General features: G+C 38.3%; 1 protein-coding gene across 6 annotated transcripts in view; it reads right to left on the bottom strand.

The window, feature by feature from the left end:
• Nucleotides 1-1036: 1036 nt before the first annotated feature.
• LOC123551449 (guanine nucleotide-binding protein subunit beta-like protein 1) overlaps nucleotides 1037-20076 on the bottom strand; it is a 182105-nt gene continuing 163065 nt past the window's right edge. For 5 of the 6 annotated variants that reach the window (XM_045340391.2, XM_045340390.2, XM_045340392.2 and 2 more), the window contains one exon: nucleotides 1037-2688. In XM_045340391.2, coding sequence (XP_045196326.1) covers nucleotides 1572-2688 — 1117 coding nt within the window. In that variant the 3' untranslated portion in view covers nucleotides 1037-1571. The remainder of the gene's footprint in view (nucleotides 2689-20076) is intronic. The other variant, XR_006686410.2, reaches the window with a different exon arrangement.

Here is a 20076-nt window from a genome sequence, read left to right as displayed (position 1 = left end):
ATTACAAATAAACATCTACTCATGCATGTATTGGCTAAAGAAATAAACCGATACTGCTTTCTATGAGGCGCCATTTGGGTTGTCAAATGAACAGGGTATATAAGACAGTAGAACAGGTTATCATTTAGTTTTCTCTTTTCAATCTACCAGCTGTTATATTCCCTATCCCGTGGCTTCGGTAAAAGGCTTTTTATAAGTGTATAATATTGATAACCAACTACTTAATGATCTAGAAACAAGCGTGTATGTCCCCATGATAGTTTGCCCCATTTTCGGTCTCATGATCACTATGACATTGACCTGCTAATCCCCAAAACATCAGGAGTCATCAACTTCATAAGCCCAATCATGCTATAAAGTTTGAAGATAATAACTGGGTCAAGTGGTTCTCAAGTTATTGGGCAGAAACAATTTTCAAAGTTCAGGTCATTGTGACCTTGACCTCTGACTCACTAGTTTTAAATCAATAGGAGCGTCTATTTCGTAAGCCCAACCATGCTATCCAGTTAGAAGTTTCTAGGTCAATAGTCCTCAAGTTATTGAGCAGAAACCATTTTCTAGATTTAGGCCCCCGTGACCTTGACTTACTGACCCAAAAAATATTTGGGGTCATCCACTTAATAAGCCCAATCATGCTGTCAAATTTAAAGGTTTTGGGTCAAGTGGTTTTCAAGTAACCATGCATGTTCATGTCTCTTTGAACTTTACCTTTGACCTATTGACCCATGCCCCCATAAAAAACAAACAGGGGTTATCTACTTCATACCCCAATGATACTATCAAGTGTACAGTTTCTCAAGTTATTTAGTAGGAACCGTTTTCAACTTTCAGGTCATTGTGACTTTTGACTTATTGGTCCCCGCACCCCCCCCCCCCCCCACCCCATAAAAAACAAACAGGGGTTTCTACTTCATACCCCAATGATACTATCAAGTGTACAGATTCTATGTCAAGTGGTTCTCAAGTTATTTAGTAGGAACCATTTCCAACTTTCAGGTCATTGTGACTTTTGACTTATTGGTCCCCGCACCCCCCCCCCCAAAAAAAATCCTCTGTTTCGTTAAGTCCAATCGTGCTGTCAAGTTTTAAGGTTCTTGGTTATGTAGTTCTTACGTTACTGTGCAGAAATAGTTCTCAATGTTTGGGTCCTTGTGACCTTGAACTATTGACTACAAAAACTAAAGTGGTCTTTTTCTTCATTAGCCAAATCATGCTATCAAGATTGAAGGTTCTGGGTCAAGTGGTTCTCAAGTTATTGAGTGGAAACCCTTTTCAAGGTTCAGGCCCACGTGACCTTGCCCTTTGATTTACTGCCCCAAAATACAGTAAGAGTCAAATACATTAAAAGCCCAGTCATGATTTCAAGTTTGAAGTTTTGCGTCAAGTGGTTCTCAAGTTGTTGAGAAAAAAGATCATCTACTTCAGTAGCCAAATCATGCTATAAAGTTTGAAGGTTCTAGATCAAGTAGTTCTCAAGTTATTGAGCGGAAAGCATTTTCAGGACATGACATAAAAGTTATGAAAATGATTTGACTAAGTTGAACACATAGATTATTTTTATAAGTATAATACTATGTTTGTCTAATTCTGTTAGATTTTCTGTGTCTGTGTAGTTTACAGTTTTCAAACATACACATAGACTCTGGATGGAAATCCCTATCAGTTTCTTGTGATATCAAAGTTGGGATATCGTTCAATATATCCATCACTTCCTTTTCTTTGTTAACAGATTTCACTCTGTGTGAATGTTTCTTCTTTTTTTTATGTTCATATTTACGTTTTTTCTTTGATTTTAATTTATCTTCTTCAAACACCTTAACTTCCAAGTCTTCAATTGCAGGTAAGGAAAATTCTAATTTTCCTTTGCGATTCGGTTGCTCTGGAGTTGCTCCCCTGGAATTGCCTTCTTGAATATTAGGAAGAAATAAATGGAGTTCCGAATGCGAGTCTAATTTTTTAAAATCTGCTTTGAATTGCTGATGTTTTTTGGCAGGTTTTGGAGGAGGTGGTGGAGTTGGAGATGTATTTACTGGACTCGGAGATCTTTTCTCCTCAGAAACATTGTTTTGAACAATGTAAAAATCTTTTGTATTTTTTGCTGGCTCTAATGTTCTTACTTCTGGTCTAAGTTCATAATCTTTTTGTAAATACGTATCATCTGTTGCAGGCACTGACCTGGTACAATTATTGTGTGTGCTAACTTGTTCTGATTTCACATACCTTAGAACAGAAGGTGGTTTTAGTGGCAATATTTTACCTTGTGTGTCAAAGAAATCACGGACAGTGGCATTTTCAGCCACATCTGTATCTTGACCAGCAATGTTTTGTAGCATTTCATTTGCTTCTACCAGCCTTTGAAACGTCGGTGACTGACTTCGCTGGTGAAAACCATGTTTAGATGGGGTTATTGTTTTTAATTTCTCCTTTTGAAATTTCCATCGATATTGCACTGGTTTCACTAAGTCAGAAAAGAATTGTATGTCTTCTGAGTTATCAACTTCTACTGCGATTCTGTTTCTACGTGCCAGCATGGATGATGTTCCAACGGTTGGGTATCCAGATTGCAATTGTGACTCTGCCTCAAAGTGTACGGCTTTTGCGGATTTGTCCTCAAAGATGGCAATATCTGGAGGAGTCAGTCTTCTGCCTAATTGTTTTGTAGGTCCATCAACAGGAATAACAGATTGCCTGCAAAATAAATATGCAAGAAATATTTGACATTGACAAAGGTATTTATCTACCATGATTAGAACTTTACCAAATGGACAAAAACTATCTCAAAGTTTTACCCAAAATTTTCCGTTACATGAGCGGTTTCACATTGATATTATCATGATAACAGTCACAAGACTGCATGATATATAACTGGTTTAAATAACATGTTGTGAGTCAAAGTGTACTATTTTCAGGCCGTTCTATTTCCAATGCCTTAATACTGCTTAAATGAGAACTTGTATAGCTAGTTGGGGAAACTTCCCACTCAAGAAACTATCTGTGGGGTTTTCCCTACTTCCTGAACAGGAAACTTGATACTAAGTATAGTATCTTGCTTCCCATTCGGGAATCAAAATCAAATTCTTTTCACTTATTTCAAAAGGCTTGGTGCAAAAGACTATAAATGGTATCACACCATTGTGAACCTAGGAACACAAACCGCTGCTACAAGGGGCCTCCGTGGCCAAATGGATTAGGTCGCTGACAAGCACTTGCTCCTCACCGATTTTGGTTCCAGCCTCACACAGTGTGTGAATTCTTCATGTGAGGAAGTCATCCAGCTGGCTTAGGGAAGGTCGATGGTTCTACCCAGGTGCCCACTCGTGATAATGCATGGAGGGACACCTGGGGTCTTCCTCCACTATCAAAACTGGAAAGTCGCCATATGACCTATACTTGTGTCAGTGCAAAGTTTAACCCAAGAAAATAAATAAAAGGTTAATCACCTTGACCCTATGCCATTAAAATGTTTCTTTTATAAAAAGTTAGGCCTTGACCCAGATTTGAATTGTGACCTGTCTGTTCAAGATTAATAACAAGAGTGCCTGTCACAAAATACGCCCGTCTAAATATTCAGTTACGTAATTCAAGGGCCATAATCCAAGAGTGCCTGGGGCAATTTAGCTCATTATCAAACTTGGCCGAGATATTATGTCCACAAACAGTGTCAGCAAGTTTGGTGAAGATCGGATGAAAACTGTTGGACTTAGAGAGAGGACAAGGCTAAATTCGCAGTTTTTAGAGTAATTCAAGGGCCATAACCCAAAAGTGCCTAGGGCAATTTGGCTGGTTATCATATCTGGCTTAGATATTATGCCCACAAACATTGTCAGCAAGTTTGGTGAAGTTCGGATGAAAACTGTTGGACTTAGAGAGAGGACAAGGCTAAATTCGCAGTTTTTCGAGTAATTCAAGAGCCATAACCCAAGAGTGCCTAGGGCGATTGGCTCGTTATCATACTTGGCCTAGATATTATGACCACAAACATTGTCAGCAAGTTTAGTGAAGATGAAAACTGTCTGACTTAGAGAGCGGACATGCTTTGGACACAAAAAGCCCATCCGCTGCTGCCCGTCGCCAGCCATCCGCCACCACGGTGTTCACATTATATGCCCCACTAATTCAAAGACCTGCGTATAAAAATATACAACAGCCCAAAACTTTAGACCACTTCACAAGGGTGAATTTTCCAAATCTGCAGATGAATGAAGATATCTCATTCTTAACTTATGTTTTCCATATTTAGTAACAGTGAATGACCCTTAAATACATTTCCAACCTTTGTGTTATGTACACAAACTAAATACCCTGAGAGAAAACCATTTTTCTATTTTTAGGTTATTTTAGCGAGCCAATTACTATCCAAAGCTAGTTTTTCATATATAAAGCTTGCTACACACTCAGTTTGGTGACAGAAAGTAAGCAATCCCAAACTCTGACTCTACCTATATTAAAAGTCTGCAATTTTAATCACAAGTTACTGAGCAGAAACAAAATGTTCAGACACTGTGGGCCCACACGCCCACCTGCCAAACAGTTGACACTGCAGGCCTACACGCCCACCTGCCAAACAAACAGTTGACACTGCCGGCCCACACGCCCACCTGCCAAACAGTTGACACTGTGGGCCTACACACCAACCTGCCAAACAGTTGACACTGCCAGCCCACACACCCACCTGCAAAACAGTTGAAACTGCCGGCCCACACGCCCACCTGCTAACTTCCAAGTCTTCAATTGCAGGTAAGGAATTTTCCTTTGCGATTTGGTTCCTCTGGAGTTGCTCCCCTGGAATTGCCTTCGTGAATATTAGGAAGAAATAAATAGAGTTCCGAATGCGAGTCTAATTTTTTAAAATCTGCTTTGAATTGCTGATGTTTTTTGGCAGGTTTTGGAGGAGGTGGTGGAGTTGGAGATGTATTTACTGCCCCGCTAATTCAAAGACCTGCGTATAAAAATATACAACAGCCCAAAACTTTAGACCACTTCACAAGGGTGAATTTTCCAAATCTGCAATGAATGAAGATATCTCATTCCTAACTTATGTTTTCCATATTTAGTAACAGTGAATGACCCTTAAATACATTTCCAACCTTTGTGTTATGTACACAAACTAAATACCCTGAGAGAAAACCATTTTTCTATTTTTAGGTTATTTTAGTGAGCCAATTACTATCCAAAGCTAGTTTTTCATATATAAAGCTTGCTACACACTCAGTTTGGTGACAGAAAGTAAGCAATCCCAAACTCTGACTCTACCTATATTAAAAGTCTGCAATTTTAATCACAAGTTACTGAGCAGAAACAAAATGTTCAGACACTGTGGGCCCACACACCCACCTGCCAAACAGTTGACACTGCAGGCCTACACGCCCACCTTCCAAACAAACAGTTGACACTGCCGGCCCACACGCCCACCTGCCAAACAGTTGACACTGTGGGCCCACACACCAACCTGCCAAACAGTTGACACTGCCAGCCCACACACCCACCTGCAAAACAGTTGAAACTGCCGGCCCACACGCCCACCTGCTAACTTCCAAGTCTTCAATTGCAGGTAAGGAAAATTCTAATTTTCCTTTGCGATTCGGTTCCTCTGGAGTTGCTCCCCTGGAATTGCCTTCTTGAATATTAGGAAGAAATAAATGGAGTTCCGAATGCGAGTCTGCCAGCTGACACTGCTGGCCCACACGCCCTCCTGCCAAACAACATTCCCCAATAGCAATAACAAACATTCCAACATTGCTTCACAATGTACGGTTTTCATGGGCAATTTCGGGGGGAAATACATGTTTTCCTCTTGGCCATGTGCTGATGCTCCTTCTATGGGGTCACAAGATTCACTTAGGATTATTGTAAAAACACCAAAGTTTCCTGAGATCAAAACCTAATGTACACAAGTTAAACATACTGGAGGTCATGACACTCGATTAGATACATACATCACAACAGGTGGAAATTCCATGAAAACCAGGTTTTCAAAATTTGCATTATTCCAACAGGTTCTTTAAACAAGAGGGCAATGACGGCCCTATATCGCTCACCAGAGTTGATCTGGCCTACTGGCCTATAGTTTTTGACCCCACATGACCCAGTTTCAAACTTGACCTAGAGATCATCAAGACAAACATTCTGACCAAGTTTCATAAAGATTGATTGGATCACAACTGTGGCCTCTAAAGTGTTCACAAACTTTTCCTTTGATTTGGCCTACTGACCCAGTTTTTGACCCCACATGAATCAGTTTCAATCTTGACCTATAGATCATCAAGACAAACATTCTGACTCATGAGTTTCAAACTTAAATTGTGGTCTCTTAGAGGGTTAAACAAGATAATTATTCCTTTGATCTGGCCTACTGACCTAGTTTTTGATCCTACATGATTCAGTTTCAAACTTGATATAGAAATCATCAAGACAAACATTTTGACCAAGTTTTATTAAGTTTGAGTCACAACTACTGTAGGCTTACTTATTTTAGCGGTGTACTAATAACAGCCCTTTTAGCACTATCGCACGTGCGCTAATTCATGTCCGCGCATTAATTTGTCCAAGCATTTTCATGTACATTTTCATTTGATGATGTTTTCTTCGAACTTTTGCAAATAATTACTCTTGAGAGTTTGCACTAGTTACACTGCTTGCTAATATTTTAAGTTTCGAATGATATTCCTGTTTATTGTTCATATTATTATTTTAAATATAAGATCATATAAAATAAAATATTTAAGCTTGTAGTTTGTGTTTTTTCTCATTTGATCAAGTTGTTATCGATTTCCGTATCACCTTCGGGCAAGTCCGTTGCTGCAGTCGCTCGTTTACGGAAAGGTGTGAACGTTTGTATTAAGACACAATGCATGTAGGACAAAGGGGATTCAATGATTAAAATGTGACAATCTCGTTTTATTTCAGCAATTATAACTAGTATACAGAATATAAAACACACAGATTATTATAATTAAATACGAGAAGAGATTTACGGTATAACACTTAAGTAAATGATTTCAAATAAATCGTACTTTCTTTAGCCCGCTAACAGTGAAAAGGGTTGAATTTCATTAACAGTATGACGTATAATAACAGCAGAAACACATTACAAAACATTACATAAAAGTTGCCGACGGTTAAGTTTATTTCCGAATATTTTCGTGAATCTCCGTACATCTCCGAGAGCCTCATCTCGGACAGCGCTAAAATTAGAAATTAGCGGTCTCGCGAGAGCGCTAATTCACGTCCACGCATTAATTAGATATTTCACCAAAAATTGCGTTTGCGCTAAATTTTTGCAGTGCTAATAAATGTACGCCTACAGTATTGCCTCTAGAGTGTTCACAAGCTTTTCCTTTTATTCTATTTGAATGGGTGACCTAGTTTTTAACCCTACATTACCCAGAGAAAACTTGACCTAGAAATCATCAAGGCAAAGATTCTGAACAAGTTTCATAAACATTCAGTGATAACTGTGGTCTTTAGAGTGTTCACAAGCTTTTCCTTTGATCTGACTTTCTGACGTAGTTTTTGACTCCATAACTATGACCCACTATTGAACTTGACCTAGAGATCATCAAGACAAACATTCTGACTAAGTTTCATAAATATTGGGTCACAACTGTGGCCTCTAGAGTGTTCACAAGGCAAATGTTGGCGGACGATGCACGATGGACGCCGAATGCAGACAGACGCCGTACAATGACTGGTCACAATAGCTCACCTTGAGCACTTCATGCTCTGGTGAGCTAAAAATGACCATATTCTATTATACATATTTGACTGCATCCAATCATGCTATTCAGAAGTACAGGTATAAGAAAAGTATGTCATTTCCCTATGTAATTTATGATTCTTTGATAAAAGCTACCTAAACACAAAGTTTGCTGATAACAGGTGCACCCAAACTAAAGATACTGAGCATAAACCATTTTTCTATTTTTATTAACAGTGACCCAAGATACAACCCAAAGCCAGTTCTTATATTATAACGGGATGTATTATATGGGAACGCCCCTGGCGGGTGGATGGGCGGGCGGGCGGCGTCCACAGACTTTGTCCGGAGCATATCTTCTACATGCATGAAGGAATTTTGATGAAACTTGGCACAGTTGTTCACCATCATGAGACGGAGTGTCATGCGCAAGAACCAGGTTCCTAGGTCTAAGGTCAAGGTCACACTTAGAGGTCAAAGGTCAAATTCAAGAATGACTTTGTCCGGAGCATATCTTCTTCATGCATGGAAGGAGTTTGATGAAAGTTGGCACAATTGTTCATCATCATGAGATGGAGTGTCATGCGCAAGAACCAGGTCCCTAGGTCTAAGGTCAAGGTCACACTTAGAGGTCAAAGGACACAAGAAAGAAAACTTTGTCCGGAGCATATCTTCTTCAGGCATGGAAGGATTTTGATATAACTTGGCACAAATGTTCAACACCACCAGGCGGAGTTTCAAGCTCAAGAACCAGGTCCCTAGGTCTAAGGTCAAGGTCACACTTAAAGGTCAAAGGATACAAGAATGAAAACCTTGTCCGAAGCATTTCTTCTTCATGCATAGAGGGATTTTGATATAACTTGGCACAAATGTTCACCACCACGAGACAGAGTGTCATGCACAAGAACCAAGTCCCTAGGTCTAAGGTCAAGGTCACACTTAGAGGCCAAAAGTCAGATACAAGAATGACTTTGTCCGAAGCATTTCTTCTTCATGCATGGAGGGATTTTGATGTAACTTGGCACAATTATACACCATCATGAGACGAAGTGTCATACGCAGTTCCCTTCTTTAGAATTACTTCCCTTTGTTGTTACTATAAATAGTTTATATTGTAACTTTTTCATTACTAGTCGTAGGGAAAAATCGACACCACTTTTCTGTAGTACAACATGCATGCTACATCCAATTATGAGGTGTATTTTGACCAATCTCTACCTGGTAAAGATTTTTGTGTGGACTTCCCTTAGTTGTTACTATAAATAACTTATATTGTAACTTTTTTATAATTGACCGTAGGGAAAAAAAAAGGCCACTTTTCTGTGGTACAACATAGACGTTACTTTCCAATTTTAGGTGTATTTTAAGGTATCTCTACCTGGTAAGGAGTTTTTTTGTGGACTTAGAAAAACAAAAGACTTACAATGATTACTAAACAACCACAAAATTAAAATTCCATTTGCAAATACAGTTGCTAGAGTAAAGAAATTTGCTGTGTCGGGCGTATATTGTGACATTCTGGCACTCTTGTTTAGTTATAAACTCGAAACCAGCTTTTTTAATGAACAAACTGAAAAAAAAATCTATTTTTCATTATTACTATGACCATCTTTTTCTATTTTTTTAGTTACCCAACGGTATCAAAATGACCTTTTTGTCACCAAAACAACAAAAGGGCCAATATGGCCCTAAATCGCTCACCTGTTATCGTTGCACTTAAGGACAAGAAAGTCCAATAATGACCTAGTTTTTGAAGGCATGTGACCCAGTTTTGTACTTGACCTAGATATCATCAAGGTGAACATTCTCACCAATTTTCATGAAGATCTCATGAAAAATATGGCCTTCAGAGAGGTCACAAGGTTTTTCTATTTTTAGACATACTGACCTACTTTTTGACCGCACGTGACCCAGTTTCGAAACTGACCTAGATATCATCAAGATGAACATTCTCACCAATTTTCATGAAGATCCATTGAAAAATATGGCCTCTAGAGAGGTCAAAAGGTTTTTCTATGTTTGGACCTAGTGACCTAGTTTTTGACCGCAGTTGACCCTTCAAGCTTGACCTAGATATCATCAAGATGAACATTCAGACCAACTTTCATACAGATCCCATGAAAAATATGGCCTCTAGAGTGGTCACAAGGTTTTTCTATTATTTGACCTACTGACCTAGTTTTTGACCGCATGTGACCCAGTTTCGAACTTGGCCTAGATATCATCAAGATAAACATTCTGACCAATTTTCATGCAGATCCCATGAAAAATATGGCCTTTACAGAGGTCACAAAGTTTTTCTATTATTTGACCTACTGACCTAGTTTTTGACTGCACATGACCTAGTTTCGAAGTTGACCTAGATATCATCAAAATGAACATTCTGACCAATTTTCATGCATATCCCATGAAAAATATGACCTCTAAAGAGGTGACAAGGTTTTTGTATTATTTGACCTAATGACCTACTTTTAGACTGCACATAAACCAGTTTCAAACTTGACTTAGATATCATCAAGGTGAACATTCTGACCAATTTTCATGAAGATACATTGAAAAATATTGCCTCTAGGGAGGTCACAAGGATTTTCTATTTTCAGACCTACTGACCTAGTTTTGGACTGCAGTTGACCCAGTTTCGAACTTGGCCTAGATATCATCAAGAAGAACATTCTGACCAATTTTCATGCAGATCCCAAGACAAATACGGCCTCTACAGAGGTCACAAGGTTTTTCTATTATTTGACTTACTGACCTAGTTTTGGACTGGACGTGACCTAGTTTCAAACTTGACCTAAATATCATCAAGATAAACATTCTGATTAATTTTCATGAAGATCTTGTGAAAAATATGGCCTCTACAGAGGTCACAAGGTTTTTCTATTATTTGACCTACTGACCTAGTTTTTGACCGCAGTTGACCCTATTTCAAACTTGACCTAGATATCATCAAGATGAACATTCTGACCAATTTTCATGCAGATCCCATGAAAAATACGGCCTCTACAGAGGTCACAAGGTTTTTCTATTATTTGACCTACTGACCTAGTTTTGGACCGGACGTGACCCAGTTTCGAACTTGACCTAGATATCATCAAGATGAACAATCTGACCAATTTTCATGAAGATCTTGTGAAAAATATGGCCTCTAGAGAGGTCACAAGGTTTTTCTATTTTTAGACCTACTGACCTAGTTTTTGACCGCACGTGACCCAGTTTCGAACTTGAACTAGATATCATCAAGGTGAACATTCTGACTAATTTTCATAAAGATCCCATGAAAACTGTGTCCTCTAGAGTGGTCACAAGCAAAAGTTTACGCACGGACGGACGGACACACGGACGGACACACCGACGGCGGACGCTGCGCGATCACAAAAGCTCACCTTGTCACTTTGTGACAGGTGAGCTAAAAACACGAAATAATAAAAAATAAATTTGGATCTCAGTGAGATTTGAACCTACACCCTTCCAATCCACAGCATAAAAATCTATTTTTTATTTCAAACATGACCCCATTTTTCTATTTTTAGTTACATTGACCTTGACTCTGATCCAAGTGACCTCAAATACATTCCAAACCTTTTGTGTTTGATAAAAGCTATAATACACCAAGTATACTGACAATAAGTGTACCAAAACTAAAGATATTTAGTGGAAGCCATTTTACTATTTTCAGTAACAGTGACCCAAAATATCATTCAAAGCTAAGTTTTGGTGGCAGGCAGTAGGTAAGTCCAAACTTAAATTATAAAGCGGAAACCACCTTTTTGATGATCCAATCGAGAAAAAATTCTATATTTAGAGATAAAAAATCTATTTTTAGTAACAGTGACCTTGATCAATGGGCATTAAAATGACCTTTTTTATCGCAAATAAAGAGAAATAATTTTTTTTTGATCTCAGTGTCCCACTGACTAAAAAGTAGCTTTTGGCCATACGCTCTAGACCAATATGCCACCGTGGAATTTTCTAAGTGTGAAGATTAAATAAGTTATTCTGACCTTGACCCATATAAAATCGAAACCATGGTTTTTCTATAAGCTACCTATAGGCCAAGTTTAATTTCAATACATCAATAGTTAATGAGCAGAAACCACTTTTTCTATTTTTAGCAACAGCAACATTGACCTTGACCCAAATGATCCCAAATGCAATCCCAACCTTCTTCTCTTTACCATCTATCTACAGGCCAAGTTTGGTGTCTATAGTTTGTTCCAAACTACATTTATTGTGCGGAAATCAAGTTTGATGCCTGCCCTACCGCCCATCCAACAACATACCCCAATCTAATAATCGGTTTTCTACATAAATCTGGTTAAAAATGTGCATTTACCTGTGGAAAGCTCATATTTTAAACTGAGGTTAAGGACGCTCGCTACAGTTTCGTAATTTTTTTCTCAATAATAGATTTTGATGAAATGTTTTGTATTAAAAGATCATGTTATGATGTATTGAAAAATGAAATAAAAATACTAGGTCACCAGCTTTGTTTCAATTTAATTTGCCCCTAGATATGGTGCTATTTTAAACATTTTTCAAAATTTCTGTAATCCTAAAATATATTTCAGTAAAGTACAATAATCAGCATAAATTTGTTTATCTAAGCATTTTTATAACGGAAAACAATATATCTATTTGAAACATGCTCAGGGAAATCAAAAGAACATGATTTTGTAAAGAAAGGAATACTTGTTCAGCAGACCCAAGGGCTAGTTTTGCATATTTTTGTCAGTTTTAAGTTGGTACTTCTGCTATTTTATCGAGTTTCACATAGCAGAATTTAATCAAACACTGCACACACCTTTGGTTATGTCTACCTAATCTAAAACAAAAAAAAAATTGATAGGTCACCATATTAGATTTCACTTAAGTCAAATTACAATGAGGTGGGGTGTAGCGGGCATTTATACAACGCAGGTTGGTACAAAATGTAGTCTCTTTCAGTGTTTGAGCAAATGACCTAGAAATATATATACAGAATTATCAAACGGCAGATTTCTTAATAATCGGATTTTAAGGTGTTTCTGAAGCATTTTGATGGCATAGAACGATGAAAGTTTCCGCCTTTTTTTTTTTTTAAACAAAACCTATAGTTTACGAATGTATGGTATGGGTACGGTACGGGATTAGAAACAGCTGTGACTCAATGCAGAGTTGGAGCGCTGGTATAAATAACAGACTCCAGTATATGTCGGATTGAAGCAATTTGAACTAAAAGTACTTTAAATGTATATATTTTGTAACCATGGTGATACTTAGTCAGTATATTATACATTTTTTACATTAAATGCATGCGAACATACAATAATTTGCGAATTTTTGCCGTACACGACATTAGATAATCACTTCCGGGCATGCGCTGAAGACCGCACCAACTCTGCAGTGAGCTACATCGATTAGAAACACAATCAAATTGGCACGGTGTTGGGGTAAATATCGTCCTGTCGGGAAAAACTGTAGCGAGTGCCTTTAAAACATTTATAAGGTTCCTTCACTGACTGTAGGAGAAAATGAAAATATCCAGCTTGAGGGTAACAGAGGTTCTGCTGAATGGCTGCCTAAACAGTTTCCCAAAAGCCGGATATTTCAATCTGCACTTACTGCTATTGGTCGAATTTTTCTTGCATACTAAATTCAACAATTACAGTCTTTCTACCATTTTTTAATTAAACAGAGAGCAGGAAATCCACATCTGTAAACAAGACATACGTCATAATGTTTCAAAGACAACTAACAACGTGAACTGGTTCCTGTTTTGTGTTGTCACCTGTACTGTTATGCTTTCTCCTCAGTAAAGAGAGAATGTCATTTGATTGCTGAAATTATAGATAACTTGAAAAAGCATACAGGAGAGGTTTCAAGTTAGTTGAAAAAATTATACATACTTTTGAAAACAAATGTTGGATAGAAATATTGTACAAATTACAGGTAGCACTTTCATACCCAGGCAATGAATTTTATGTACAAGTTAATGTCATTTTTCAACAGTATTTCGTTTATGTAATGGAAGGCAGTTAACCTAACCAGTGTTCTTGGATTCTGTACCAGTACAAACCTGCTCTCCACAAGTTACTGCAAACTTCCTCCCATGAATCAGAGGTGGAGGAAGAATGATTTCAGACACAATTGTCTTTTATCAAATTGTCACAGAAAACTCAAGATCTCATGATTGGTAGATCTGTGCTCTCCCTATTGAGCTAAGTGGGCGGGATATGTATTCATAACGTTTCAGATTTTTGCATCTTTTTACACTTTCAAACATGATATAAATTATATCCTATCAGGACTAGTAAGAACTGACTTACGTGTCCTTTTTAATTAATTCAAAAACTGAATTTTGAAAAGACTTGTGCAATAATGACATTCTGAAAAAAAAAAGACTTACATAATAATAAATAATAATTTATTTGATTGTTTAATGTATAAACAAGAGCTGTCTCCATAGGATGACACATGCCCCCGATGGCACTTTGAATGAATAGTTATGGCCGATGTTAGAGTTTAGGACCTTTGACCTACGGACCTAGGTCTTGCGCGCAACACGTCGTCTTACTATGGTACACATTCATGCCCAATAATTTTAAAATCCATGCATGAATGACAAAGATATGGACCGGACACGCCCATCAATGCACTATCATGAAATATGACCTTTAACGTCTAAGTGTGACCTTGACCTATAAGCTACGGACCTGGGTCTTGCGCATGACACGTCGTCTTACTGTGGTACAAATTCATGCCTAGTTTTTTGAAAATCCATCCATGGATGACAAAGATATGGACCGGACACGAATGCACTATCATGAAAAATGACCTTTAACGTCTAAGTGTGACCTTGACCTTTGAGCTACGGACCTGGGTCTTGCGCGTGACACGTCGTCTTACTGTGGTACACATTCATGCCAAGTTATTTGAAAATCCATCCATGGATGACAAAGATATGGACCGGACACGAATGCACTATCATGAAAAATGACCTTTAACGTCTAAGTGTGACCTTGACCTTTGAGCTACGGACCTGGGTCTTGTGCGCGACACATCGTCTTATTGTGGTACACATTCATGCCAAGTTATTTGGAAATCCATCCATCGATGACAAAGATATGGACCGGACACGAAAATTGCGGACAGACTGACAGACGGTTCAAAAACTATATGCCTCCCTTGACCTTTGAGCTACGGACCTGGGTCTTGCGCATGACACGTCGTCTTACTGTGGTACAAATTCATGCCTAGTTTTTTGAAAATCCATCCATGGATGACAAAGATATGGACCGGACACGAATGCACTATCATGAAAAATGACCTTTAACGTCTAAGTGTGATCTTGACCTTTGAGCTACGGACCTGGGTCTTGCGCGTGACACGTCGTCTTACTGTGGTACACATTCATGCCAAGTTATTTGAAAATCCATCCATGGATGACAAAGATATGGACCGGACACGAATGCACTATCATGAAAAATGACCTTTAACGTCTAAGTGTGACCTTGACCTTTGAGCTACGGACCTGGGTCTTGTGCGCGACACATCGTCTTATTGTGGTACACATTCATGCCAAGTTATTTGGAAATCCATCCATCGATGACAAAGATATGGACCGGACACGAAAATTGCGGACAGACTGACAGACGGTTCAAAAACTATATGCCTCCCTTCGGGGGCATAAAAAAGATAAAACAAGAGCTGTTTTTAAAACATGACTGTCCCCCATGAGGACATGTCCCATTTCCAGTTCCATGATCACTATGACCATGACCTTTGACTTACTTGGTCCCAAAACAATAGGGGTCATCCACTTCATAAGCCCAGTAATGCAATCAACTTTGCAGAAACTGGCTCAGTTGGTTCTTAAGTTATTGAGCAAGTAAGGTTTTCAAGGTTAAGGCCCCAGTGACCTTGACCTTTGACTTACTGACTCCCTAAATAAGGTCATCTACTTCGTTAAGCTGGATCATGCTATCAAGTTTGAAGATTCTGTGTCAAGTGGTTCTCAAGTTACCAAGCATCAGGTCCTTGTGACTTTGACCTTTGACCTATTGACCCCATGGGCCATCTACTTCATAAGCTTAAGCATGCCATCAAGTTTGAAACCTCTGGATAAAGTGGTTCTCAAGTTACTGAGCAAAAACTGTCTTCAAGATTCAGACCCCAATAATCTTGACCTTTGACTCACTAACCTAACAATTCATAATTCCAATAATGCTTTCAAGTTTGAAGGTTCTGGGTCACGTGGTTCTTAATTTACCATGCAGGAATGATTCTCAAGGCTCAGGCCCCTTTGACCTTGACCTTTGACATATTGACCCTCAAAACAAATAGTGTCATCTACTTCATGAGCCAATTTATGCTATAACAAGAGCACCGCCTTGCGGTTGCTGATGCTCATCTGATTTTTTTTTGTATAATAGAAATATTGTCCTACCCATGATTTTCTAAGTCTAAAAAGGGCCATCATTCTTGCAAAAAGCAGGATAGAGTTATGTTTCTTGATGTACAGTGTCCACTTATGATTGTGAAAAACTGTTGCAAGTTTTAAAGCAATAGCTTTGATAGTTTATGAGAAAAGTTGCCTTAAACATAATACTCAACCAAGAAAATGATTTTCTAAGTCCAAAAGGGGCAATAATTCTTGCAAAAAGCAGGATGGAGTTATGTTGCTTACTGTACGGGGTCAGCTTATGATGGTGAACAAGTGTTGCAAGTTTCAAAGCAATAGCTTTGATAGTTTAAGAGAAAAAGTTGACCTAAACATAAAACTTAACCAAGAAATCTGATATTTTCTAAGTCCAAAAGGGGCCATAAATCTTGCAAAAAGCAGGATGGAGTTATGTTTCTTGCTGTACAGGGTCAGCTTATGATGGTGAACAAGTGTTGCAAGTTTCAAAGCAATAGCTTTGATAGTTTAGGATAAAAGCTGACCTAAACATAAAACTTAACCAAGAAAACTGATTTTCTAAGTCCAAAAGAGGCAATAATTCTTGCAAAAAGCAAGATGGAGTTATGTTTCTTGATGTACAGGGTCTGCTTATGATGGTGAACAAGTATTCCAAGTTTCAAAGCAATAGCTTTGATAGTTTAGGAGAAAAGTTGACCTAAACATAAAACTTAACCAGGTAACGCCGACGCAGACGCCGACGCCGACAACCGCTCAAGTGATGACAATAACTCATCATTTTTTTTCAAAAAATCAGATGAGCTAAAAATTGAAGATTCTGAGTCAATTGGTTCATGTTCTTGGGTGGAAACTGTTTTCTATGTTCAGGCCCCTGTGAACTTGAACTTTAACCTATTGACCTCCTAAACAGCCAGTATTATCTACTTCATAAGCAAAGTCACAGTTCCAAGTTCGAAGGTTCAGGTTTAAATGGTTCTCAAGTTATTAAAAAAAACAACAGTTTTTAAGGTTCTGGTCCCTGTGACCTTGACCTTGAGACTATTGACCCATAAAACAACAAGGGTCATCTACATTAAAATTCAAATCATGCTAACAAGTTTGAAGGTTCTTGTTCAAGTAGTTCTCAAGTTATTTGGCGGAAACCATATTCAATGTTCAGGCCCCTGTGACCTTGACCTTTGACCTATTGACCCACAAAACAATAGTGGTTATCTATTTCATAAGCCCAATTATACTACAAAGTTTGAAGGGTCTGGGTCATATGTTTCTCAAAAAATTGAACGGAAACCGTTTTCAAGGTTCAAGTGCTTGTGACTTTGACCTTTGACTCACTGACCCCCAAAACAAAAGGTGTTATCTACTTAGTTAACCCAATTACGCTACCAAGTTTGGAGGGTCTGGGTCAAGGGTTTCTAAAGAAAATGAGCGGAAACCATTTTCAAGGTTCAGGTTCGTGTGACCTTTACCTTTGACCTACTAAATCCCAAAACAGTAGGGGTCATCTACGTCTAAACCCAACCATGCTATAAAGTTTGAAGGGTCTGGGATAATTGTTTCTCAAGTTATTGGGCAGAAACCATTTTCAACAACCAGGGCCTGTGACCTTGACCTTTGTCCTATCAAACCCTCAAAAATAAGTTTCATCTGCTCTATAACCCCAATCATGCTATCAAGTTTGAAGGTTCTGGGCAAAAACCATTCGCACTACAGACCGACGGACCAATCAACGTGACCGACAGGTGCAAAGTAATATAAATCCCACTTCTTCGAAGGGAGGAATAGAGATTACTGTTAATGTATTTTTAAGTTAAATGCTTGACCGCCTTGCGGGTGCAGATGCTCATCTGATTTTTTTGTCTCTGTATAATATAAATATTGTCCTACCCATGATTTTGTAAATCCAAAAGGGGCCATAATTCTTGCAAAAAGCAATGTAGAGTTATGGTACTTGCTGTGCAGAGTCAGCTTTTAATGGCGAATAACTGCTCCAAGTTTTAATGCAATAGCTTTGACCTTTAAGGAAGAAAAGTTGACCAAAACGCAAAACTTAACCAAGAAATCTGATTTTCTAAGTCCAAAAGGGGCCATAATTCTTGCAAAAAGCAGGATGGAGTTATGTTTCTTGCTGTACAGAGTCAGATATTGATGGTGAACAAGTGTTGCAAGTTTTAAAGCAATAGCTTTGTTAGTTTAGGAGAAAGGTTGACCTAAACATAAAACTTAACCAACACCGATGACAATAACTCATCATTTTTAAAAACAAGAGGGCCATGAAGGCCCTGTATCGCTCACCTGACCTACTGACCTAAAGATCATCAAGATTAACATTCTGACCAAGTTTCATTAAGATATGGTCATAAATGTGGCCTCTGAAGTGTTAACTAGCTATTTCTTTGATTTGACCCCGTGACCTAGTTTTTGACCCGACATGAACCAGATTCAAACTTGACCTAAAGATCATCAAGTTTAACATTCTGACTAAGTTTCATGAAGATACAATCATAAATGTGGCCTCTAGAGTGTTAATAAGCTTTTCCTTTGATATGACCTAGTGACCTAGTTTTTGACCCCACCTGACCCAGATTTAATCCTGACCTAAAGATCATCAAGATTAACATTCTGACCAAGTTTCATGATGATACAGTCATAAATGCGGCCTCTACAGTATTAACAAGCTTTTCCTTTGATTTGACCTGGTGACCTAGTTTTTGATCCCAGATGACCCAATATCAATCTCGTCCAAGACTTTATTGAGGATAACACTCTGATCAAGTTTCATTAAGATTGGGCTAAAAATGTGACCACTAGAGTGTTAACAAGCTTTTCCTTTGGTTTGACCTGGTGACCTAGTTTTTGACCCCAGATGACCCAATATCGAACTCGTCCAAGATTTTATTAAGGATAACATTCTGACCATGTTTCATTAAGATTGGGCCAAAAATGTGACCCCTAGAATGTTAACAGTCAAATTGTTGATGACGGATGGATGGACACAGGGCGATCACTAAAGCTCACCTTTGAGCACTTTGTGCTCAGGTGAACTAACAAGAGGGCCATGAAGGCCCTGTATCCCTCACCTGATCTATTGACCTAAAGATCATCAAGATTAACATTCTGACTAAGTTTCATTAAGATATGGTCATAAATGTGGCCTCTACAGTGATAACTAGCTTTTCCTTTTATTTGACTTGGTGACCTAGTTTTTGATCCTACATGTCCCTGATTCAAACTGGACCTTGAGATCATCAAGATTAACATTCTGACCAAGTTTCATGAAGATACAGTCATAAATTGGCCTCTACAGTGTTAACAAGCTTTTCCTTTGATTTGACCTGGTGACCTAGTTTTTGACCCCAGATGACCCAATATCAAACTCGTCCAAGATTATATTAAGGGTAACATTCTGACCAAGTTTCATTAAGATTGGGCCAAAATTGTGACCTCTAGAGTGTTAACAAGCTTTTCCTCCCATTTGACCTGGTGACCTAGTTTTTGACCCCAGATGACCCAATATCAAATTCATCCAAGATTTTATTGAGAGTAACATTCTGACCAAGTTTCATTAGCATTGGGCCAAAATTGTGACCTCTAGAGTGTTAACAGTCAAATTGTTGACCACAACGGACATACGACTGACGGACGACGGACACAGGGCAATCACAAAAGCTCACCTTTGAGTACTTTGTGCTCAGGTGAGCTAAAAAAAAAATCAGATGAGCTAAAAATAAATACACTATACTCTACAATTGAACAATAATTTGCTAAAATAATGACAAAATGCTTTTTGTTTATTTCTATTCTGTAGTCTTTTATACACGAGGTCATATTTTTATCATTTAATGCCATCAGTGTTTTTAGATAATTGCCATGTGAAAGACAAACAAAGCTGTCTACTGCCTTTGGGGTAGTATTATCACTAATTATTCTAATTAAAGAAATCCTTCAGTGTGTCATTTGTAATATACTAAATGAGCTCTGA

Source organism: Mercenaria mercenaria, chromosome 4, assembly GCF_021730395.1.
Source record: "Mercenaria mercenaria strain notata chromosome 4, MADL_Memer_1, whole genome shotgun sequence".
Lineage (NCBI taxonomy): Eukaryota > Metazoa > Mollusca > Bivalvia > Venerida > Veneridae > Mercenaria > Mercenaria mercenaria.
Note: the sequence above shows the minus strand (reverse complement) of the source record. Positions and strands in the feature narration are given on the sequence as shown.